Below are 25,133 nucleotides of genomic sequence, written 5' to 3'. Positions count from 1 at the left end.
GAAAGCAGAAATTAAAATCTATCCCAAAACATCACTTCTTATGCACACAATAGCATTCTCAGTTTGTCCTTACAAAACATATCTAAAATTGTAGCGAGAGGTATAGTAAATCCAATGTTTGATAAACAATGACTGTGTGAACCAGTGACACATAGCTACTACAGTCACAGCCATGTTAGATATGGGGGTTTAGAGGTCAAATAGAAAAAGCCTTGGGATTCAGACCTTGAGAGCTCTATTCCCACGGGTGTGTGTTGAAAACCCACTAGGATCAGCGCTTTTGGATCCAGTCTGACACGCACTCACAAACACACATATTCACTGACGCAGTCACACACACATACACATAAAAAGCCCCACGCAGCTGTGGAAGGCCCACTACTACAGGCAGGTGGAGGAACTGGGTGAATAGATAAGCATCGGGCGGGGGCTATTCTTCACCACTGGTGTGTGCTGTCAACTGCAAGCAGAGGCCTTTGAGCGCTGTAGAGTGTGAAGTGCTTGTCACTGAGCCCTGAGAGTGCTTCCCTTGTGGGTAATAACACGTATCTCAGGTGTTACCCTCTGCAGGGGTGATCTTTACCCCTTTACCCCAAAAAACAGCCCCCCTCTCAAGTCAAAACCTTTACTTTCTTTCATCTTTTTGGGGGGTTTCAGCAGGTGAAAATGTGGTAAGTTTACACTTAAGTTCTTGTCACATATGGAGATTTAAGTGGGAGAAATGTCCACCTATTCCAAACAATCTCATTGTTAATGTTTTTGTCAACCATCTTTATTTTACTTGATGTCCCTCAGACCATTACATTTGAAAGTGCCAACATTGGGAAAGTAGTTTTTTGGGGACAATTGTTCATTTTTATTATGATCCGTCCTGTTATTCACTGAGATGGTGGATAGATTACCTGTTTTTGGGGTACTGCTAGTCAAACACTTCTTGCGGAATTCTCGCTAGGCTATAGGCTGTAAAATGCAGACACCTTCTCACTGCATGGCTTTTGTTGGGGAAACAAACATGGTCCATTTCATGCTTGAAGATGTTGACTTATTATGAACCAAACACTGTTTGCTTTGCTTAAGGTGCTGTACCTTCTGCTTGAAAGTCATCCAGGTCAGTGACCACCTTGCCCCGCTGTGTGTCAAGTGCCGTTGGAATCACTCCGTCTCCTCTCCTACGCAAGTGCATAAATCACCTACGGCAAAACATCATTACTTTTACTGTGACAGTAAATAAATACCCCACCAGATTTCCACTAGTCTAATTATTTATGGTAATGTGTGATGCCTTTTTAAAAATAAGAAACAAGAGTTAACCAATTAAATAAATCCAAATTTATTTACTGTAAGTAAGTTTTATTCACCATTAGAATACTTTAATCAAATTAGCAATACAAACACTACTAAAAACAATTTTCACAGACTGTTCCTTTCCCTATTTGTTGTCCAATCCAGATTTTTACAAGCTACAGTGAATTTACATGTGAGTTATTCTGCTCCTTTGAGCATGGAAACAAAAAAGGGAATTGTAGGTTCCATGTAAGTCATGCTAAGGTTATGTTGTGTGTGTGGCCCTTAAAACCCCAGTGTCTCATGGAGGTGCCCAGGAAAAGTATGCCCCTATGAAACCCAATCCTCACATCTGCAGGATATCCCCCCCTTGACTGTAATGGTTAATGAATACCAATGCAAAACCAAATCATGTTGAACATTTCCCCGATTGATGGATTACTCCTGCATAGAGAAAAAGCAGATGAAAACGTGCTCATCCTTTTATTCACCCCATGCAGCTCCGGTGTTTGCCAAATTGCATGCTGGTTAATAGAGTGTTATGGAGGCACCAGGCTTATCAGAAGACAGGTTAATCAACTGTTTAAGTAATCTAATATATGTTATTAGTTAGTACATATGTAGGATCTTAATTTGAGCCAATTTGTTACAGAAAGAAAATAATCCTGTAGCAACAGGAAATGTGAATTATTACGTGGATTATAAATAATGGACATTTTTGTAGGGGTTACTACATTTTTCTTAAGGGAAAAATCAAGTGTGAAATGTCAAAGTGTAAATTACAAATGGAAGCCTTTTTAAACCTCAAATACACTACATGTTTTCAATTTCCTGCATTGCAGTAAAGTTATCCTGCAACAGGGTGATCAAATTAAGATCCTACAGCTGTAGCACTAGGTAGAATTTACAGGTGTATGCTTGCCAAGTTGTCATTTAAAAACCAAGGTGATAATATATTTGAGAGAGAATAGTTTTTGACTGCACCCGTTTAGATTTGAACAAAACTTTCTATACATATTTGCCCATTGTAGAAGTGGTCAGAAATGAATGCCCAAACATAATAGATAAAGGTGCTCAATGGTGACCCATTTTACATACCCCACCATACCATGAGACATCCATGTCTTCATCCCTGGAAAATATGAACGGTTGAGTTTTATATTATTTAAAAGCTTACAAACAAGGTTGTCAAACTATTTTATAATTCCATGAAAAAAATATTTTAAGATCAAAATTGACATTTTTTACCTCAAACGTAAATTATCTAAAAACATGTAAACTAAAACACGCATATGTTGTAGCTTATGTCGTAGTTTAGACCCTATTTAATATAATCTGAGGTGTTTCTGTTGTGCCCGCCGTTAGTTGAGACACAGCATACTCTTCAATATGGGTGGGTGTCATGTTTTGGCTGATAAATGTACTAAAATGGGGATACAATTTAAATTTCAACATTCAAATGGTAGCACAAAGAGGGTTGGAGACCCACACATCAGAGAATGTTGACATGAATGGGAATATAGGAGTCGTTTTACATTTTTACTGTCAATCTTCCATAGGAATGATAGAAATATAGATCATCGATTTTTATTCCATTTGAATAATGTCCCAGCTAAATTGTAGTGGTCTGAAGGCATATATCTATTTGATTGAGGTCCATTTATATTTATTTGACTGAAATGACACCCACCCTTTATTCAAGAGTATGCTGTGTCTCAGCTGATGGAGGGCACAACACAAACACCTCAGATTATGTCAAATAGTGCCTAAACTACAACATATACCAGGGGTGTCAAACTCATTCCATAGTGGGCCTAGTGTCTGCTGGTTTTAGTTTTTTTAATTCAATGAAGAACAGCAGGTGAGAGAGTTCCTTGCTAATTAGTGACCCTATTTCATCAATAGAGTACCAGGGAGGAGCGAAAACCCGCAGACACTCGGCCCTCTATGGAATGAGTTTTTTCACGTGACATATGTGAACCCCCCAAAAAAATAGAGTTTATGCTTTTTTAGATAATTGACATTTTAGGTTAAGACAACCCTGTTTGTAAGCTTTTAAATAATATAAAACTCAACAGTTTATATTTTCCAGTGATGAAGACATTGATGTCTGATGGTAGGGTGGGGTATGCAAAATGGGTCAACTTTGAGTAGCTCTATCTCGTAAATGTTTTGGCATTCAGGTCCAAAAAGTTACTTTCTGACCACTTCTACCATGGGCAAATATGTATGGAATGTTTTGTCCACATCGAACGGGGTGCGGTCATAAAGTCATTGAAATCAAATGCAACGACCCAAATAAGTATTTAAACTTTTCTTGAAATCCAGGATATATTTAGTTATTATAGATGTTTAAATTCGATTACATTTTTCACTTTGTTTCAAGCATATAAGATGGAAATAATATACAAGTGAATAGAAAAGCTTACATAGACGCCCTTATCAGAGGTGTTGTTTCATGGGGGTGGATGGGGTGTGAGGGAAGACTTCTCCTAGGGGTAAAAAATAATATCAGGGGAGTTATACACTGCTAATAAATGTTACCAAGGTATCATAATACTCAATAATAGCTCTGCGCAGGTATATTGTGCCAAAAGGAATAGATTATCAACAGTAGGCAAAAATATTTTTAGGTGAGGATGACCCATGACCATCTCTCCCAAGAAGTGTTATTACAACAACCTCATTAAATCAACAGTTTGAACAGCATTCATCAATTACAAAAACTGAGACACTGAAGTGTTTCCAATGCGGAGTTACGACAATTCTCCCAATGTCGCCTTGACCGGAGAACCAGTATAGAGGGGGACTATACACTGAGTGTACAAAACATTAGGAACACATTCCTTATATTGAGTTGCAGCCTCTTCAGGCCCCAGAATAGCCTCATTTCATCGGGGCATGGACTACAAGTTGTCAAAAGCGTTTCACAGGGATGCTGGACCATGTTACCTCCAATGCTTCCTACAGTTGTGTCAAGTTGGCTGGATGTCCTTTGGGTGGTGGACCCTTCTTGATACACACGAGAAACTGTTGTGAATGAAAAACCCAGCAGCGTTGCAGTTCTTGACACAAACTAGTGCATCTGGCACCTACTACCATACTCTGTTCAAAAGCACTTAAATATTTTGTCTTGTCCATTCACCCTCTGAATGGCACACACACAATCCATGTCTAAATTGTGCCAAGTTTTAAAAATCCCTCTTTAACCTGTCTCCTCCCCTTCATCTACAGTACACTAATCGAAGTGACTTCAATAAGGGATCATAGCTTTCACCTGGATTCACCTGGTCAGTCTATGGCATGGAAAGAGCAGGTGTTCCTAATGTGTTGTACACTCAGTGTATGTCCACTGCACCTGAGTCTTATAATAAAAAGGCAGACACTCCATCTCCAACCACTAGTCAAATAAAGGATGAAACTTCAATCAGTAGAGTGCTGCTGGTAGTCAGCTGGTGCTTCTTACTCAGAGAGCTCAGTCCATGCTAAAATCACTTAGAGGATGGAGATGTTAAAAAATCAATTTCCCTGTGCCTTTCCTCCTTGTCCCTTTTGACTGGTCTGTCTGAAGTGTTACTTTGGACACTGAGTGCCTCAGCCTGAGACAATTGGGTCCCTTGCTGCCACTGTCAGAGCCGTGTTACTCTGTTTTGCTATGATAGGTGAAAGAAACAATGGAATAGTGGACAAATTGATAAATATAATGTGACTGAAAATGAATGCTTTTCTAGAGGTACGTTTTGAAAATAATTATAGGAGGGTCAACATTTTCTTTGTTAGATTAGACATTTTTAATTATTTATATTGGGTCAGGAAACTGGCTCCTGTATTCCTTGTATTGAAAAACGTTACTGTGAATTTCAATTTGTGTATCACAAACCCTTGTGGATTGAGAAACAAACAACCGGTATACATTATCTCAGTACAGTTCCACTTCATGCCATACGACTGAATAATTATTTGGGTCCAAGCACAATGACCAATGATGTGATTTTTACAAAATAGTTGTTTAAAGCTAGAGCCCTTAATTGAAACAAAAACAAAGTCGTCACCCCACCTTTGTTTCGGGTAAAAGCTGAGGAATGGGCCTGGAGAAATGTAACCACTTTCAAATTCATAGACAATCTATGATATCAAAATTAAGTGTATGTTTACATTGGCATTGTTTAAAAACAAGCTTAGGTTGGGTTTTGATGAGGTACGACATTTGAACTAAGCACATGAGGCATTTATAAGTTATATTCTTCAAGAATCCATGGGTAGGCCTACCTATCATTAATTTAGAAGCCAAAAAATTATGTAGCAACAAAAGATTCTAAGGACTCAGCTATTGCGATGAGGGAGGTGCAATACCTCGCTTTCACACAGTATCTGCGCATGTGCATGGATTCGCTTTACGCTGTAGGGCGTGGTGGGTACTGCACCAAAACAGCTGAGAAGTTTTGCCTTGTGCGTCAACGTTCTTTAGTTGTTGGTGCATTGCCGCGTTGAAAACAACTGGGAAATCGGAAATCTCTGACTTCCGACTTCAGTGTGTTCAAGACACATGGAACTCAGAAAAAAACGAGCACCAACTGGGGAAAATCGTTTTCAGCGTTTACTACAATTAGGAAGCTGTGTTTTAAAATTTAGAAAAGTAAATCATCATTGCTTTCAAAACGGTTTTCGAAAAACATATGAAAAATAAGGTGCATGTCTGCATATCAGAGAAATAATTTTTCAAATAAAAAATATACACTTACTGTAGCAGTTTTGAACAGATCCACAAGCGGCATGGCTTCAGTTGATGCACTACACTTCCTCCCCAGTTACACTTACACACAGGTGTTCGGAGAATGTTAGATCGCTAATTAACACAGGTGGCCGCCACTGAGGAGGTCTACATGCCCACTAATAATTAGACATCGAACTGACTGTGGCAGTAGGCAGATTATGCAATAGTCATGTAAATACTTTCTCTTTCTGAGCAATCTTTAGAATTATTAAAACAGTAAACACCTTAAATCGGTGTTCCAGCAGTGTATTTGATCTGCGCATGTGCTACCACCAGCCGAGCTAGCCTCCCTCTTTAGCTATGTTCGGAACAGCTGAATGTATGCGTTTTAGAAGTAATTTTCACACGCAAACTTTATATGTCAGAACTCCGAAACAAATATACTTCAGAAAAAGAACAATCTCGCTGTGGTAGAATGTTTATTTTGATTGGTGATTTTCTGCATTTATCAGGTTGCCTGATTTCAGAGGTGTCCGTGTAAACAGGATTATTGGGGACATTGTTATTCTTGCAAAGCATTTAAACGTTTTAAATGGAACTATTATATTAATCTGACAATCATCACATTATTGTGTGGAGGAAACCGCACTCTGTCTTCCATCTGTATTCAGTAAACAAGCCATGTAAACATGGAGATATGACCCTGTGGGAAGACTAACATTATAAAAGGTGTGTAGTAGTTTAGCCTTTTGTTGGAATTTTTTTTTTATTGCTGATCTGAAATATGTTCCTTATGTTTCCAAAAACGTACAGAAAATGATGTTAATGTTTAGAGACAGTGTTTGGGCTTTTAACAAAACTCCCCAGGTCAGGAGATAATTTAATCAATATGCGCTAAAGAAGTTAGCCTCTAATGCAGTAACATCTTTCTAAAGCTCCAAAGATCACTGACGTCATGATTTGACCTCGTTTTTTCCCTAGTTCCCAGTTGTCTTGAAAGCACCAATTGACCCACTGGAAACTCGGCAGAAACGGAACTCCGACTGGGAAAAAAATTATTTTGAGCGGTCATCCAACTCGGATTTCCAATTCGGATATTCGGGCATCTTTCTAGAGGTCTGACCTGAAGATCACTGGCGTCATGATTTTACCTCGTTTTTTTCTCCAGAGTTCCAAGTTGTCTTGAAAATGCCAATATAAATTAAACTGCGTCTATGCGTGTAATTGTAAAACACGGCCTTCTATATTCTTATTAAAAATAATTCAAACGTCGGGAACGAACTACACTTTTGTGCGAAATGGCTGTCAAACACTTACCTGGGGGAACTGAAGGCGCAGAGATAAGCCTGAAAGGTTTCCTAGGTATGCTGCTCTGTGGGTGACAAAATATGTAAAGAATAATAGCGCCATCTGGTGGCAGCGGGGCTATGGTGAGGACTATTTTACTGGTATTTGGTTGACTACTTGTGTACTGTGTGCCATGCTAACGCAAATATAGAAGCCTGTGGTTTCGTCGGCCCCTGGTTAGCCTTGGCGGTAGGCCTCGACTCTGAAGACACACTCAGGCACGCGACAATAAGTACCACAAACCATTGCGTTTCCACCTGACATCTTTGGTCTGTGTACGTTGCCAAGGAGAAGCGCCACACACCTTATCGGAACACTAAGGACGCCACTTGCATTTTATCTCAAGAAACTTCAGCGCTATCTACAAGCTCAGAAAACAGTGGGAGGAACAACACCCTAAAATGGTGAGTTCCGAGAAAATATTTTAAAAAGACAAGCAGCCAAGAAGAAACGTTTTGGCCAAGAAAGAGGGACAGTTGAGAGGACTGTTATTATGGGCATATGTCAACACATGTCCACACATGACAGAACATATAACGTTACTGTTGTGTAGGTTAATTCTAAGCCAAAAATAGGCCTGTATAATAGGCTATAATAATTAAGAGACAGAAGTTTGTCAAATATAATATTATTCAAGGCCTGAATATTCTTTAATCTTAGAAATGTGAAACACTTGGTATCAGCATAGCTTCAATTTAAGGTTAGGTTCTAATATAATTTGAGTTTTATTCATTTGAAATCCAAGGCATCTTGACATATTGGGCCTGTGTCCAATTTTATCATGTCAGTGACAGTAGTTTTTTACCCAGAAAAGACTGTCTCCCAATTCAAAACTCTTAATTCCCTTGTGGTTGTTAGGTTATCCTAGCACTTTTGGTATCATAAAACGTGTGCATATTTCAGCTTCATCATCGACCTTCAGGAGCTTCTTAATGTCATGTGCCTTTAATACATCTTTGTAATTCCTCCTAAACCCCTCTCTAACAGATTACAATACTGCGAAAGCTTAGTGGACTCCTGCAATCTGTTACAGAGGCCCTTCCTTGCTCACCATTCCCTGCCTATTTTAGAGGCATATGGTCTTAAGAAAGGGAGTTTTGCTATAGACTGGAGCAAGCAATTAAAATCATAGAGAAGGTAGAACATAATACTTTTATGCAGTTTTCTCTGTTTTCAGTTATTTTATAAAGTGATTTAGGGCAGACTTTTGTCTACTACAAGAAGAGTGCAAAGTATTTTCAAAATATTATTTTCATATTTGATGGAGAGCAGTCTCTTTCCTGTCTTGAAATTCAATTGAGTGGACCAGTCTTATTTAATCCTAGAGAATAATCTAATTCCGTGGCTTTGAATCGACTAGCCTAAATACAGACAGTATACACATATAGTGGTATTATTATTTACCCTAGATGTGCCCATTTTGTTGTTCAAATATGGCTGTTTAGAAAGCTGTTGGCGATATGACTTCAAATTTCCACTCAACAATGATCACCTATAACTGCATCTGAAATCAGAATTAGCCAAAGAGACCAAATGGCTTCGTCAATCCTACATTGTCTAATTCAGATAAGAAATCTGGTTTGAGATGTCCATTTTAGTCTCCTTTATTGAACAAACTCTAGATTGAGGTAGACTTATATAGCCTCTCTGTCATTTTAGTCTTTTGATAATGGTTTGCTATATTTAGACTATATTGTATCGTTCCCTCAGAATATAACACAAAGCAACTGGGGTCATAGCCTACATGGGCAATGCTGTGTCTCTGTCGTAAGCATGACATGACATGTTTACCTTAAACAAACCTCTGTACTATAGCAGCCAACACTCTGATTACTGTTGCTGTGCCCCTTGAAATCCAATTGCCAGTCATGCAGGGTTGGGAGTTGGGAGCTTGGGATAGAGTGAGTGCTGGTAAGTGAGCATGGTGGTGATGTAATGCCCTATTTATATCCCAGTGGACCTAATCACCGGCAGGCCACGCCTGGCCACGGATGTGTCATGTCCCTGGGTAGTGTGACGACGGCGTCAGCTCAGGCTCAAGCCCTGCTGTCACACACTTAATCCACCTCCTCAACCTCTTTCTCAAGAAGAGAGGACGTTCTCTACTTCTTTACTTTCATTTAACAGCCCTTTCATTGAGATATTTAGGACTATCATTTGGGAGCTTCTACAACTGAAAGTCCTGTTTTGTTGTTGTCTTATGATTTCCTGTAGGCGACTGGTTACCTTAAAGTTGACAGTATTGTATTTTTTCCTGTGTTGTTGAAGATATGCCAGCATCAGGAAGGAGTGGAACATTTGGCTGACCTTCAGTGTGGCGATCAGGAGAGAGCAATGGCACCTTTCCTGTGTGACCTGTTGTGAATCCCACCAATGAAGAACATCACATATTGACATAGTGAGCGAGAAAGAGAGGACTGGTAGAACTATCATTTAGGAGAGAGAAGCACCCTGCAACTCCCCCAAGCTGATGATTCTGAGACAATGAATCGCTACACGCAGCTGAAGCAGTTGGGAGATGGCACTTATGGCAGCGTGCTGATGGGGAAAAGCAACGAGTCGGGAGAACTGGTGGCCATCAAGAGGTACGTATAGTCCTACACTGGTGGCCATCAACAGGTACGTATAGTCCTACACTGGTGGCCATCAACAGGTACGTATAGTCCTACACTGGTGGCCATCAAAAGGTACGTATAGTCCTACACTGGTGGCCATCAAGAGGTACGTATAGTCCTACACTGGTGGCCATCAAAAGGTACATATAGTCCTACACTGGTGGCCATCAACAGGTACGTATAGTCCTACACTGGTGGCCATCAACAGGTACGTATAGTCCTACACTGGTGGCCATCAACAGGTACGTATAGTCCTACACTGGTGGCCATCAACAGGTACGTGTCTATAGTACTAATAAACTAGTCAAGGGTCTGGGTGGTTTACTCACATGGCTTTGTTCTGAGAGGCTAAAGGTGTCAGTATGCTTCAGTTTGGCTTCAGCTAGGCGAAACCGAACGAGTGTGCTCACATACTCCCTTAAAAGACTTTCGCTTGAAAAACAAGAAAAAAGCAGCAATAGTACTGTTTGTCAATTTTGAAACGACATAGCCAGTATACACTTCCTCAAAATAGTCAGAATTAATCTAATATAACTCAAGAAATCTGTCATTAATTTTGACGTTTTTGCAGAGGAGATCTGTGCATGAAAACGAGTCGTCTCTTGTTGAAAGACTTCATTGAAGAATCCTTACTGTTGACCTATCATTGACGAAGGGGTGTCGACTTTGGCTACCGACATCAGCTTGCCTCAAAAAAAAATGTGTGCCCGAACAGCTGAAAAAACCCTTACCGAAGTCCAAAACTAACAAAAACATCACAAAATGTCACAAACTCTTCCATACTGTTTCGGGAGGGAGGCATGCAGACTCCTTAAGTGTTCTCACAAGCGGCCATTTTGAAGCACATAAGTGCACTACCATCCTAAAATACACCTTCATGAGTCATGATGACGGAAACACCATGCCTGGCACAACGTAGTAACAAGGAATTGTATATTCAGCCGACAGAAAGGGAAGGGTTAAGCATAGGGATCAATATTGGTTAAGTTCAGGATTAATGTCAGGCTTAAGGTTAGGTTTAAGGTAACCACAGTCCGGAACCATACACAATTCTCTGGCTGTATAATGCCTAACTACAAACAAATCCGTCTGAAGTCTCACTTTAGGTTTCACCATGACTAAGGCAAGCCAGCTTACAACTCTGCCTTTCATCATGGAGGGTAGGTTGAATAATGGATACGGGGAGGGGGGGGGGGAGTGAACGCTTCGTTACCATGCAAAGTGATAGCCATGGTGACGGTGAAAGGAGTGAAAGTAGTCTGCAGTGTTATGTTGCTGCGGAGAGAGGCATTGGCGGATGCACGGGAGGAGGAGGAGTGTGATATCTGCAGGTCCCAGTGTCCAGTTACATAATATCAGATGGGAGTGTCAGAATAAAGGTCCTCGACGGATTAGGTTGTACTAGAGTGTCAGTTATACCAGGTGGTGGACCTACTATCTACCAAGCATAGCAACATGTATTAGCTGACACGTAATGGACACCTCCAATGTTAATTGGGAATAAGGTTTAATTTCATGTACAGTACATCTGTAAATGACGCCCCGACGATGCACTAACGACTTGTTTTACAGTCCTTTTTCAGTTAGTGTTTACCTAGTATTTATTGAAAAGATGTGGTCACTATATAGATAGATACATTTTTGGCACTTTAACTGAAAGAATTAGGCCTAATAATAATTAATATCTTAGCATTACAAATTTAGTAGTGGTGCTTGTATAGATTACAAAAAAACTGAAATGTAACGATTAGGATATTCTTATGTTATATATTAGTGTGGGATTTCTATGTAAATAGTGGGCTGCAGAGTAATTAGTAAATATAGTATGTTCCTGTAGAGTGAGAAAATGGTATTGAGACTGTAAACACCATGTCGTTTGTCTCGTTTTACAGAATGAAGAGGAAGTTTTATTCGTGGGAAGAGTGCATGAATCTGAGAGAAGTAAAGGTAAAGATTGGTACACAACACATGAATAACAGAATGTTTTAGGTACATTTCATGTTTCATACAGGATGGTATCAGCACCAACTGGAAGTGCTTACAATTATCACTAACAACAATGACATCCGTGTCTTGCTTATGGAATTTAATGATTCAATTTCAGTTGATATTTTATGATGATTATATTCTAGAGAATGTTTGTCACTATATTTCATTTAAAGCCATGATCATACTTCATCATCTTGGTCCATCCCATGATGTATTTCCACAGTCCCTGAAGAAGCTGAATCATGCCAACGTGGTGAAGTTAAAGGAAGTCATCAGAGAAAACGACCACCTGTACTTTGTCTTTGAATACATGAAAGAAAATCTCTATCAGCTCATGAAGGACAGGTAAGGGCATTTCATTTCAAACGACAAAACCTTGAATACCTGGAAATGGTTTAATAGATAATGCTTGTTGGGGAAGTAATTTATTTAAGAGTGGGAATCAACAGGATTGTGTTCATTTGGCACCAAACTGAAGAAAATGGAAAAAGCCGTATTTTCATTTTCCGTTACAAAACGTTCCGTGCCCTTATGAACACAACCCAACATTTTATTTGATGTTTCATATAGTCTTATCAGTTGACAATTCTATCAATTCTTCATTTGCAGAAATAAATTGTTCCCTGAATCAGCGATCAGAAACATAAGCTTTCAGATATTACAAGGCCTATCATTTATCCATAAACATGGTAGGTCTCCCGCATAAGAACCACTTGACTCTGTCCTCTGACACACCAAGGACAACTGGGGCTACAGAGGTCTCTGCTGTCACAGACACTCCCATCATTCATAGAGTTGGCTATTGTCTGTAAACACTGACAAATATTTAGCCTTTCACACGCTAGCTAGCTAGCACCTGGCTGGCTGTCACCCTTGGTTAGACCTCCGTTGTCTTGCTGTTTCGGTGAACGGACATGTGGATACCTCACTTGTGCAACCCAGCGTTGAAAAGCACTTTAAACTTTGAGGTAAACAGGTTTCTAGTCCATCTGGCCTGTTAGAGAGTGAGTGACTTGGCAAGAGTTGTTCTTTTCTCACACCACGCTAACTCAGTCTGTGTTTGTCCAACACTGCCACGGTTTCCACTTGTCCTATGGGCTGCATGCATCCTGGGAGCTGTTTCCCTATCTCATCTCTCCCTCTTCTTATTTTGTCTCTTTTCTCCTCCCTCCTTTCTTTTTTTCCTCTTGTGTGCCTTTCCTTTGCGCTGCCAGGGAAAATAAGATGTTCACTGAGAATGAAATTAGGAACATCATGTTCCAAGTGCTGTCTGGTATGGCATTTGTGCACAAGCATGGTAAGATGCTTTGTCCTCCTGCTGCTCTTTTGTCTATTGTTTGCGTGACATTGCTTTTTGTAAATTAGAATACTACTCCATGTTGCAATACCCCATATGACGCATATTAAAGGGATGGTTCACTCCATTGTCTTGGGATTAAAGGGATGGTTGGTTCAAAGTTAGTCTGATATTTTCCTCAAAAGTGGTCTCAAGTCAAGCAAAATCCATATTGTATGCTTGTTGTGTGTATATCCCAGTATATTAGAATCCATCTATAGATGTCAATCCCAAATAAATGTACTGAACTATCAATTTAAAGCCATTTGAATCTATTTTGACTGAATGATTCATGTAAAACTAAAATCCATAACAGTAATCAAGTATGAAATGTGGTCTTCACCTAAACACTCCATGGTCAATATAAATATTTAAAACGTCCTTCTGGATGACCTGTGAAGAGGTTGAGCTGAGTGTTCTCCATGACCCCTTGCGTAGGATTCTTCCACCGGGATATGAAACCTGAAAACCTGCTCTGCATGGGCCCAGAGCTAGTCAAGATAGCCGACTTTGGATTGGCCAGAGAGATCCGCTCCCGCCCCCCATACACGGACTACGTGTCCACAAGATGGTGAGGTACCCTCCATAGTCTAGTGGGGACTTTTGGTCCCCTCTTATTTTAAACAATGCATAACGAAGTTGAAAAAACGCTGCGCTGTCGTCGTGTCCAGGTATCGCGCCCCAGAGGTGCTGCTCAGGTCGTCCATCTACAGCTCTCCCATAGACATGTGGGCAGTGGGCTGCATCATGGCTGAGCTCTACACACTTAGGCCTCTATTCCCCGGGAACAGCGAGGTGGATGAGATCTTCAAGATCTGCCAGGTTCTGGGGACAGTCAAGAAGGTAAGAGAGGGAAGAGCAACCAATCCTCTGTCTACAGAGAGATATAGTACTAGTGTGTTATAGTTTAAATGATGGCCTGTTTGAAAATGTGTGTTGGAAGTAATCCAGTAAACCAGCTATTCATGCTCATTTAAACTGATTCGAATAATACTGTTTTCTATTGACATTTGTGTAATGGAATCTGTTTCTAATCCAAATCTATTACAATTAGCTCTAATGGGTTTGAATAGTTGACATACTGTATTGCTTCCAATATACACAGATATTGTGAAGCATTGAGAGAGTTAATGAAACGTCATACAGTATTATTTCTCTAAATTAACTTTCCTCTCCTGTTCTACCAGTCTGACTGGCCAGAGGGATACCAGCTGGCCTCGGCCATGAACTTCCGCTTCCCTCAGTGTGTGCCCACCCACCTGAAGACCCTCATCCCCAACGCCAGCACAGAGGCCATCACCCTGATGAAAGACCTGCTCATGTGGGACCCTAAGAAAAGACCCACGGCCGTGCAGGTATTCAGTCATCACAGTGCTGTAGCCTGCTCCCAGATCTGTTTCAACTCCTATATGTAACTGATGGGGCATGATAAAACCTCATTCCTCAGCTTGAAATGTCTCTCCACGCCACCGAATTTCTAGCTATTTGGTGGCATAGCTGGCTAAGATGTTCCAGTGTCTGTGTTAGCTGGTGAGGGAGGAAGAGGTACGGTTAAGCAGCACCATAATGCCTGTTACATAGTCGTTGGCTAGGTATGCAGTGAGTCATGCCCACTAAGACTGATTACCCCAAGAGCCTCATGGGGCTCTTCTGTGTACTGCTTACGCAATGCCTGTTTATGGCTGGTCAACATATGTCCTTTATGTTCTGGAGTCATTAATGATAAGTAATTCATCCTATTCATATCCCCATTCTGTGTTCTAGGCTCTGCGGTACCCTTACTTCCAGGTGGGTCAGGTGTTGGGGCCTCGGCCCGGGAGTGAGATACGCAAGGCCACGGTGAGGACTCAATCCCGAGGCTCATCAGAGCCCAAAGGTGAGCTGCAGTCCTCTTCAGGAGACTCCTCTGCCCGGACGTCTCAGGGCAACCACCCCAAAGCTTCCAGCAGACACCACCAGGCCCCCCAACAGCCCCTCCAGCAGACAGACCATCAGATTGACCAGACATCTCCACACGACCAAGTCATTAACTCCAACACGGTGGGTGGCAGGACTGTGTCCATACAAAGAGATCTGAGGAAACATGGAATAGCTGCTAAACATGTTAAAAACAGTAGCAGTTATATAACAATTGTAACATTATTACACAGTCCCCCCTTGAAATCAAACTCAGAGACATCTGGGTATCTATTTGGACTTGGACATATACAGTTGAAGTCGGAAGTTTGCATACACTTAGGTTGGAGTCATTAAAACTTGTTTTTCAACCACTCCACAAATGTATTGTTAACAAATTATAGTTTTGGCAAGTCGGTAAGGACATCTACTTTGTGCATGACACAAGTCATTTTTCCAACAATTGTTTAGAGACAGATTATTTAATTTACAATTCACTGCATCACAATTCCAGTTTAGATACATTAAGTTGACTGTGCCTTTAAACAGCTTGGAAAATTCCCGAAATGAAAAACAAATGTAGACCTCCACAAGTCTGGTTCATCCTTGGGAGCAATTTCCAAATGCCTAAAGGTACCACGTTCATCTGTACAAACAATAATACGTAAGTATAAACACCATGGGACCATGCGGCCGTCATACCACTCAGGAAGGAGACGCGTTCTGTCTCCTAGAGATGAACGTACTTTGGTGCGAAAAGTGCAAATCAATCCCAGAACAACAGCAAAGGACCTTGTGAAGATGCTGGAGGAAACCGGTACAAAAGTATCTATATCCACAATAAAAACAAGTCCTATATCAACATAACCTGAAAGGCCGCTCAGCAAGGAAGAAGCCACTGTTCCAAAACCGCAATAAAAATAGCCAGACTACGGTTTGCAACTGCACATGGGGACAAAGATTGTACTTTTTGGAGAAATGTCCTCTGGTCTGATGAAACAAAAATAAAACTGTTTGGCCATAATGACCATCGTTATGTTTGGAGTAAAAAGGGGGAGGCTTGCAAGCTGAAGAACACCATCCCAACCGTGAATGACGGGGGTGGCAGCATCATGTTGTGGGGGTGCTTTGCTGCAGGAGGGACTGGTGCACTTCACAAAATAGATGGCATCATGAGGGAGGACAATTATGTGGATATATTGAAGCAACATCTCAAGACATCAGTCAGGATGTTCAAGCTTTGTTGCAAATGAGTCTTCCAAATGGACAATGACCCCAAGCATACTTCCAAAGTTGTGGCAAAATGGCTGAAGGACAACAAAGTCAAAGTATTGGAGTGGCCATCACAAAGCCTTGATCTCAATCCCATAGAAAATGCGTGGGCAGAACTGAAAAAAGCAGGTGCGAGCAAGGAGGCCTAGAAACCTGACTCAGTTACACCAGCTCTGTCAGGAGGAATGGGCCAAAATTCACCCAACTTATCATGGGAGGCTTGTAGAAGGCTTCCCAAAATGTTTGACCCAAGTTAAACAATTTAAAGGCAATGCTATCAAATACTAATTGAGTGCATGTAAACTTCTGACCCACTGGGAATGTGATGAAAGAAATAAAAGCTGAAATAAATCATTCTCTCTACTCTAATTCTGACATTTCACATTCTTAAAATAAAGTGGTGTTTCTAACTGACCTAAGACAGGGCATTTTTACTATGATTAAATGTCAGTAATTGTGAAAAACTGAGTTTAAATGTATTTGGCTAAGGTGTATGTAAACTTCCGACTTCAACTGTAACTGAATGACTTATGTCCTATGAAATGTATTGCGTTTGGCAGAAGCCATCTGTCGTGGTGGGGACTGGGAGTGAGAACAGTGCAGCGGTGGGTGTGAAGAGCGGGCGGAGGCGCTGGGGCCAGACAGTGGTAAAGGCAACAGAGAGCTGGGATGAGTCAGAACCTTCTGAGACCTCTGTGTCCCACTCCAAGAAACCCAGCCTTGGATCAGAGGAGGAGAAGGGCCCTAAGGACCATAGTAATGCGCAGTAAGATCAATGATTATATTGCAGCAGGGGACCATTCTCCCCTTCCTCCCTGCATAGATGTCTCCTTGTATTGATTTACCTGTAACCTTATGTTTACATTTCATGTATTATGGCACAAACCAACTCCCTTTCTGTGACGACCGTTATACTATTTGTGCAAACGATGAGAAAGAAAAGTGGCCTTTACAGTTAGCTACCCTGTTATAGGTTGATTTACCTGTAGGAGGTTCATATTCAATCTAACTGAAATATTTCATTGGCTGAGATTAATTGTCTGAGTTGTTCCAACTGTTTGATTTTCTGCCTTTCTTATCTATCAGATCCAAAGAGCAAAAACCGATATACTCCTTCAGCACTGTTACTAAGTTACCAAGCAATATTAAGAAGGGCCAAATTGACTCCAGTCTCCCGGGCTCCTCAGCAAGACAACATTACCTTAGTCAATCAAGATATCTGCCTGGTAAGACCAACTGAAAATGTGCTTATTTGTTTGTTTGTTTTAAACAAGAAGAATGTGAGATAAGCAAGTAATTTGTAGGAGGTATATTTTCTCATGTATCAACTGGTCCTCTTATGTCAGTTTCAGCCATACACATTTTCAGACCCAGCTCTTCTTTCCTTTCAGGGTTGATCGGCAAGAACTCTGTAGACAAGGAGCCCAGTGGGCCGACACTCCGAGATCTGTGGGACAACTCCACCAATGTCAACAGCAAACCCCTCGGCCCCATTGGAGCTGGTTTGTCCGTCACCAGAGTCAACGCAGGTAACCCTTTGTCGCTTTATATTACACGCTTGCCCTCCTACTCTTATGCCCCCATATCACAAAGGGTCTACACGTCATATGCTTTAGTTCTACAATGCTCATTTCCTGATTCGCCCTGATCTTTTAGTGTTGGCTCGGCACAAAAAATGCAACTGTTTGGAGTATGCTACTGTGCTTAAGCGTCTGGGCCACTTTGGAGACGGGAGCCTCCATTATTCATTTGTCATGTAGACAGACACACAATATGTGCCTCTGTGCTCTCTCTCTGCCCCCCACTTTCCTTATTCATGAGATTAGAGGACTATTAAGACAGTTGCTTAGGATCAAGTGTCTCCAAGCCCACCCTCCCACCCTGCATCTTGAGTTTATGGACTGGATGGCCCAATTTCTCACAGAAATCTACAGTAGCCTTCCTCATCTTCGTCTCTATTTCTAACTTATATTTCACTGTGCTTCTCTAATGACTCGATAAATTGTTGCATCATTTCACCAATTTCTCTCCTTTCCGCTCGCTCTTTTCCCTCTGCTTTCATGTGTGTATTGTCTTATCCCCCTGTCATTAACTGTGGGAGCAGAAGACACTGATAACCCTTCTGATAAATCTACGGATAAATCTGTTCTAAAAGAAAGAATACCTGATTCAGCTAAAGGTACTTTAATTGTAAAGGCTTTTAGAATTGAATGTTCATGTCTTTGTATGTTCATGGATTCCTGCTGTTGACCTCTGCTGACCTCTAGCTAAGATCTATAGTAAAAATTAATTGAAGTGGTTTATTATTACGTATAATCATTAGCAATAATGCCCAATTTTCATAAACATTTAGTAACATGTTGTTACGTATCTGTTTTATGGTGGATATACTAAAGTGAAATAAGTGTTTCTGCTTATGCAACCATTTTCCTAATACTGTGGGTGTGGGTTAACATGTTGATGAGCCCAGCCAATTATGACACAGCAGGAGAGGGAGCCCAAACACACAGTGCTACACGAGAACCACACTCCAGATTACTAAATAGATTAAGGTTGCTGGAACCATGGTCATTTTTATGACCGAACTCTAAATAACAAATGAACTGCTGCTAAAGATGTACAAGTGAAGCGTTATTTGTTATGAATAAAGTTTGTCTGTATTAAATCATTGTTATGAATAACATTTGTCAACATTTAAATCAATTTGTTTTTTTGTCTTTCAGGAAACTTTGTCAGTACAAAGTACAATCTGTCTGGAGGTTATGTTCCCTCCTTTCAGAAGAAAGAGGTTGGCTCTGTGGGTCAAAGGATCCAGCTTGCTCCTCTTGCCGGCCAGCACACAAGTAAGATCCTATAGTTACCATTTTAATTGACATAAAAATGCTCTGGTCTTTGGACTAGATGGCACAGCAGACATAGATAAGGCCACTTGGAAGGGATTTATACCATTACATGCTTTCTCTTTTTCTGACATTTCGTCCTTCTTTACTCATTTTCTATTATTATTTTTTGCATTAAACTCATCTCTTGCTGTCCCTCTCAGTTGATCTTGCTACTCCTGATAACAAAAATGTCAAACCAAAACCTTCAAAGACAAAGTCCACTTCCACCACGCCCATGAGTGAAAACACTGAAGGTAATGCAGTGTTTCAGTCCCAGGCTAATAATATCAAATACGCCACTTAGCAGAGGCTTTTATCCGGAGCAAATTACACTACAATGAGTGCATACAGTTTATGTGTATGTATGCGATCCCTCTGGGAATTGAACCCACTACCTTGGTGTTGTTACCATCATGCTCTTAATACCGACCCACACAGGTACTGATGTAGGTGCCATTTGAAGTCTATTTATTTATAGCAATCATCTGTTAGTCAATAGCCTGCCCTTAAACCTGATAAGAAGCCTGTGATTCTTTGTTAGGCCACAGTTGGAAAGGGAGCCCGAATACGCACCGTGAACCGGGGATCTGCATTGCTAAAGATCTGAAGCACTTAATCAACATTTACATTAATCTACATTACATTAGCTAGAGCCATTTTGATGCATTGTTATGAGCACTTATTGGGCTCAGTCAAAGTGACCAGATGGTCTCCCAGGGATATCTGTCTCAAGCAGACAAGGGAGACGGTTACATTGAGGCTGGGGTAGACACGCTGTATCCCTGTCCAGAAACAATCCCCTCATACCAGTACACTATATCCCTGTCCAGAAACAACTCCCTCATACCAGTAGACACTATATCCCTGTCCAGAAACAACTTCCTCATACCAGTAGACACTATATCCCTGTCCAGAAACAACTTCCTCATACCAGTAGACACTATATCCCTGTCCAGAAACAACTCCCTCATACCAGTAGACACTATATCTCTGTTCAGAAACAACCTCCTCATGCCAGGGCACTTGCCTAGATCTGAAAGGATTGGACAGGTATAAAAATATCTGTTGCTCCACCTTGCCAACTGATAAATTGCATAGAATATTGCATATACCTGCACAATACTCTGATCTACACACGTGCCTATATGGGTGGTAGGGGTGTTTCAGGATTGTACCTGGGTGTCTGTTAGAGGGAGTCCTGTAAATATGGAATAGTAAATTCAGCACATGGAGGTGTCACTCACTCAGATCTTTTTTATTTTCAGATTACGACGGCTGGAAAAGGAGGGCGGACAAGCCTCAAATGAAAGGCCAGGACTACTCTGCCCTGGGGAAAACCTCTGGCAACCTTCTGACTAGAGGTCCACCTGTACAGCCAGTCCATGGGAGGGTAGACTGGGCATCCAAGTATGGAGGCAATCGGTAGTGCATCAAGAGATGCTATTAAACCAACTCACAGGTTTAGCGCTAAGGAAAACCTTTTGTTGCTCTGCTCTGAATTTTACTACCCTCAGTGAATGTACTTCTGAAAGACCTCCAATACATTATTACAACTAAGTAGCACATGTACTGGGATGTTCAAGGAGATATATACATGTTTGTTTTATACTGGCATCATTGGGTGATGTATGAAGGAAAGACATACGCCAGGAGGCCTGATCCCTGCAACTTCAACAGAAGACCCGGCGTCATCTATCGCAGTGTTTTCCAACTCCAGTCCTTCAGTAACCTCAACAATACATACTGTTGTTGTAGCCCCGGACAAAAATACCTGATTCAACTTGAATCAAGTGTGCTAGTCTTGGGCCACAACAAATATGTACTTGAGGACCAGAGTTGGGAAACACTGATCTACTGTATGGTAATTGATGATAGACTGGCTGATAGGGCTGCTCTAAAGTATCCCTCAAAGATAACCATGTCCTGAAGCCCATTGGGTGTTGTCTGGATTGAGTCTGATGCCGAAAATTGACATTCGTCTTACAATCGGTTTTATGATACGATTAGAACCAATAATGGTGGATTTTGTATTTGAGATTTTTATAATGTAGTTATATTCTTTCTATTTTTTAACTTTTGTTTACATTACTCAACTCCAATGAAATTATATAAGGAAATGTTTCCTATCACTCATTGTAATCTCTTGAATAGCCACTTACTGTATCAGTGGCTAAAGAAGTGTTGACTTCAGTTATGTATTATGACAATCCACGCTTAAGATGCAGCTATTAAACACTGGCCATTTTTTAAAACCTTTTACACAACTTAACGGTTCATTCATGTAATGACAATCTGTGTAACAATATGAACAAAAACATGCCATGCTTGTAATTTTATAAACAAGATCAAATCCGTGTTCAATTATACATTTTTACAAAATAACATCCACATATGACTGATGACCGGTTGTGCCTGAATAATACAAGACAATGGAAAGGAAAGAGGATAATGATTTTTACATCAGTGTCTGAAAGTGTTCATATCAGTGTATTATGACTCCTGGGGCTTCTGCAGCAGCATTCCAACACTGAGCTTTCCCACCATAAGGATACTAGAGAAAGTAGAGAAAATAAACACGTTAAGTACTGTAAGATCATGTACTGTATCATCTACATGCATACCTATGACCTATTCCTGAAATGAAGGAGTTGGTCATCTCAGCTACCTTGCTGCTGCCATCATTCCAGCAGGCATAATCTTCCTGGAGCCGTAGAATCTCTTTCCCATCACACCTGCCAGGGCTCCTGATGTGACTGATACAGGGGGGAAATGACTCAGTACAGTATAGTAGGCCTATTGTAGACCTACTCAATAGGGGACCATCATGCTCTCCCAGAAGCTTGGCTGGTGCGTAAAACCCTCAAATTCAGACTAACCAAATGTGTAATGGGTCCACACTCAAAAAGATGTTGCACGCCTGTGTATGCTATCCCCGAAGCAGTGAAAATTACAATTGAAAAGTGAAGTAAGCTTTATATAACATCTTTTTGAGTGCGGACCCATTACATCTTTTGTCTATTGTAAACCTAATCATCATGAGTATCTAGTTAGCGGTGATCAAAAGAGGTCTGGGCGATGGGAGGCCTGTGGCAAGTGTAACCGATGTGAAATGGCTAGCTAGTTAGCGTGTTTCAGTCGGTGACGTCACTCGCTCTGAGACCTGAAGTAGTTGTTCCCTTTGCTCTACAAGGGCCGCGGCTTTTGTGGCGAGATGGGTAACGATGCTTCATGGGTGTCAGTTGTCGATGTGTGCAGAGGGTCCCTGGTTCGAGCCCAGGTAGGGGAGAGGGAAGGAAGCTATACTGTTACATTGGTGGCGTGACTCAGATCACTGGTTGCTGCGCAAAAGGAGTTCAAAGGGTGGTGAGCGCTAATAGCGTTTCAAATCGGGTGACATCACTAGCTCTGAGACCTGAAGTAGTTGTTCCCTTTGCTCTGCAAGTGTCATGGCTTTTGTGGCGCGATGGGTAACTGTTGTCGGTGTGTGCAGAGGGTCCCTGGTTCGGGGCGAGGGAAGGGAGCTATACTGTTACACAAGCATGCTTTCACATTCATAAAACAGTAAGGGTCAACACCTAAGTTCACCAACCTAGTGACACCCAAATATTTTTGGGATCTTGTGATATCTGGTAGGCACCAACCCCAGCTAGGCCCCCAAATAGAAGACCTGCTGCCAAAGAGGGGACACTGCCTGGAGACACAAAAAGAAGTACAGGGCAAGCACAAGAGTAGAAATATGATAGAATAAATTAAACTCACCTGTAAATGGCTGCATAACTATATAATTGAGTAAACCCAGATGGCACAATAATAAACTTACCTGCTTTGACATAGCCCATCGCTCCCCCGGATGCAATGAGGGCTGCATACCCATATCCAGCCCAATCAGTCATCTAGATTAGAACACATAACGAAGTAATGAGGGAGAACGTTACTATCGCCATTCCCCACACACCCACTGCAGAACAATTGGCAGTGGGCACGTGCAGACGATACAAATGTAGCAAATTAGTAATAGAAGATTAAACGATAATTTTGTTGTGCTGTGCCTGTCATTTTTTTACATAGTTGCAAAACACATAAATGACTGTACATACAGTATGAATGTAGTAAAAAAACAAAACGTGGGCAAATAAATGGTATCTGCAGCTAAACTGTTCTTCCATACAATAGCCTATCCTGGTTTAGCTGAATTCCTCAGGGGAACACCGTGGTTCATTTCCCCAACGTTGATCACATATTTGACTTTCTTCGGTACATTTTGTGTGTCGGTTGGGTAACTAGTAGGCTAAGCCAGTCCCACAAGAGTAAGTCAGAGCAACATAGCCTAACATCAATGTTACGAGAGCAGTACACCACAGTAGCCTACATGCATACTAGAATCTCGACTAGCATGTATGTTTGCTACCAATATTAATTTATATGCAGATACGTTATCAAACTCTGAAAACATTTGGATACTAAAACACTCGTTTGTGTACAACCTTGCTGCTTTCGATACGTCCTTTACCGCTGCTTCGTAGTGACAACCGAGCCACCAATGATGGCGCACACACAACGTAAATCGTAGCAATGACGCATTGCCAAATAACTGATGGGAAGTGAAGTTTTTCTCAACATGGCAGCCAGTATACCATCAGCTGTCTGGCACACAAACTAGAACTCGTATCCCATTTAACCAAACCCAAAACGTTTTAAAAGTGACAACATAGAGAATTATAGAGGCCTCTGGTTGCCAAAAGGCCGATTTAGCATGGGCAGCGCCATTGAGGGCATCCACCATGCTTCCGCCATTTTAAAGTAGTCAACTGGGTGAAGATTCCTGTGGATTGTAGCCTCAATGGAGCTGCCCATGCTGTCACAGCCGCTATAATGGCACAGATATAAAGATGATGCTGCGTTCACATGCTAGTCAGAACTAGGAAACGCTGAAATCTACAACTTGCAAACTGGTTGTAGTTATACACGTGCCACGTTCAAGTGGATAGCAAGTCGAACATTTCTGAGTCCCGACTAGCATGTGAACGTAGCATAAGTCCTCTTCTATCTCTATGACTGACACCCTTTCAAAATGGGAGCGTTTGAGTTGTACGGCTAAAGCAACCGATGGTAGATGAATGTGGAGGAGTGAAGTCGGGGGAGGTTTTCCAACAGCAAGGCTCAGATCCAACATGGCAGTGTTGACATTGTTGATAAAGGTTTTTATTTATAATGTCGAAATAAACATGTCTCCAACCCCAATATCACACACTCACAAACTGAAATCAAACAATATGTGTGTGCATTGTACAATCAATAAGTGAGAGAGCCTCAAACATCACATTCATTTCTAGGCCTACATTTATGAAAAGTAATACATTCATTACATAGCATTGTTAAATACAAGTGGTGGGCCTAATGTGTCACAATACATTCACTGAAAATAAGGTTCCACATATATCTTTACTATCAGTTGTTTTTTATCAATTAATTACAGTCCTTTCATTGTAGGGTTTCACAATTCATTGTAGACTTTTAACAGAGTTCGTGTGACTTTAATGCTATTGGGCGCATTCCGGCAGATCACTTTTGTCAAGTCGGTGACATGGTCGGACTACTGCATTTGCGCACACCCATAGTGAAGAGAGAGAAATGTGCCATTTTATAATGCTATTCTACACATTTTGTCATAAGTCTAAGAGAAAATGCTGCCATGGGGCAGGTATTTGTTGTTGTTGTGGTTTTATAGTTCATCTCTTGCTTTTGTTCATATTTTGCCATTAGGCTGATAAAACATTTTGCAGTTTCAAAGCAAATTT

The 25,133-nt window shown here is 41.1% G+C and overlaps 2 protein-coding genes and 1 long non-coding RNA gene across 10 annotated transcripts; 1 reads left to right on the top strand and 2 right to left on the bottom strand.

Moving 5' to 3' along the window:
* Positions 1-750: 750 nt before the first annotated feature.
* LOC109899333 (uncharacterized) lies at positions 751-7,424 on the bottom strand. The gene is made up of 3 exons (XR_004211742.1): positions 7,316-7,424; positions 3,714-3,776; positions 751-1,190 (listed from the first exon to the last, which is right to left on the bottom strand). It is a non-coding gene; the product is annotated as an uncharacterized LOC109899333 (long non-coding RNA).
* On the top strand, positions 7,028-21,599 carry mak (male germ cell-associated kinase). 8 transcript variants are annotated; one of them, XM_020494474.2, is made up of 16 exons: positions 7,028-7,749; positions 9,614-9,930; positions 11,853-11,907; positions 12,173-12,294; positions 12,559-12,638; positions 13,724-13,856; positions 13,957-14,128; positions 14,473-14,640; positions 15,050-15,325; positions 17,014-17,219; positions 17,540-17,679; positions 17,845-17,982; positions 18,558-18,632; positions 19,177-19,296; positions 19,497-19,589; positions 20,601-21,594. In XM_020494474.2, the coding sequence occupies exons 2-16, from the start codon at positions 9,830-9,832 to the stop codon at positions 20,759-20,761; spliced, it is 2,040 nt and encodes a 679-aa protein (XP_020350063.1). In that variant the 5' UTR covers positions 7,028-7,749; positions 9,614-9,829; the 3' UTR covers positions 20,762-21,594. The 8 variants fall into 8 exon arrangements, with proteins under 8 accessions (XP_020350063.1, XP_020350064.1, XP_020350067.1 ...); XM_020494479.2 differs by lacking the exon at positions 12,559-12,638 and adding an exon at positions 13,164-13,246 and having other exon boundaries at positions 7,492-7,749; positions 20,601-21,599; XM_020494475.2 differs by lacking the exon at positions 18,558-18,632.
* Positions 21,566-24,184, bottom strand: tmem14ca (transmembrane protein 14Ca). Its single transcript, XM_020494481.2, has 5 exons — positions 23,820-24,184; positions 23,156-23,228; positions 22,925-23,026; positions 22,001-22,088; positions 21,566-21,886 (listed from the first exon to the last, which is right to left on the bottom strand). The coding sequence occupies exons 2-5, from the start codon at positions 23,226-23,228 to the stop codon at positions 21,826-21,828; spliced, it is 324 nt and encodes a 107-aa protein (XP_020350070.1). The 5' UTR covers positions 23,820-24,184; the 3' UTR covers positions 21,566-21,825.
* Positions 24,185-25,133: the final 949 nt, after the last annotated feature.

This window comes from Oncorhynchus kisutch, linkage group LG11, assembly GCF_002021735.2.
Source record: "Oncorhynchus kisutch isolate 150728-3 linkage group LG11, Okis_V2, whole genome shotgun sequence".
Lineage (NCBI taxonomy): Eukaryota > Metazoa > Chordata > Actinopteri > Salmoniformes > Salmonidae > Oncorhynchus > Oncorhynchus kisutch.
The sequence above is the reverse complement of the archived record's forward strand: the minus strand, read 5'-3'. Positions and strand labels throughout refer to the sequence as shown.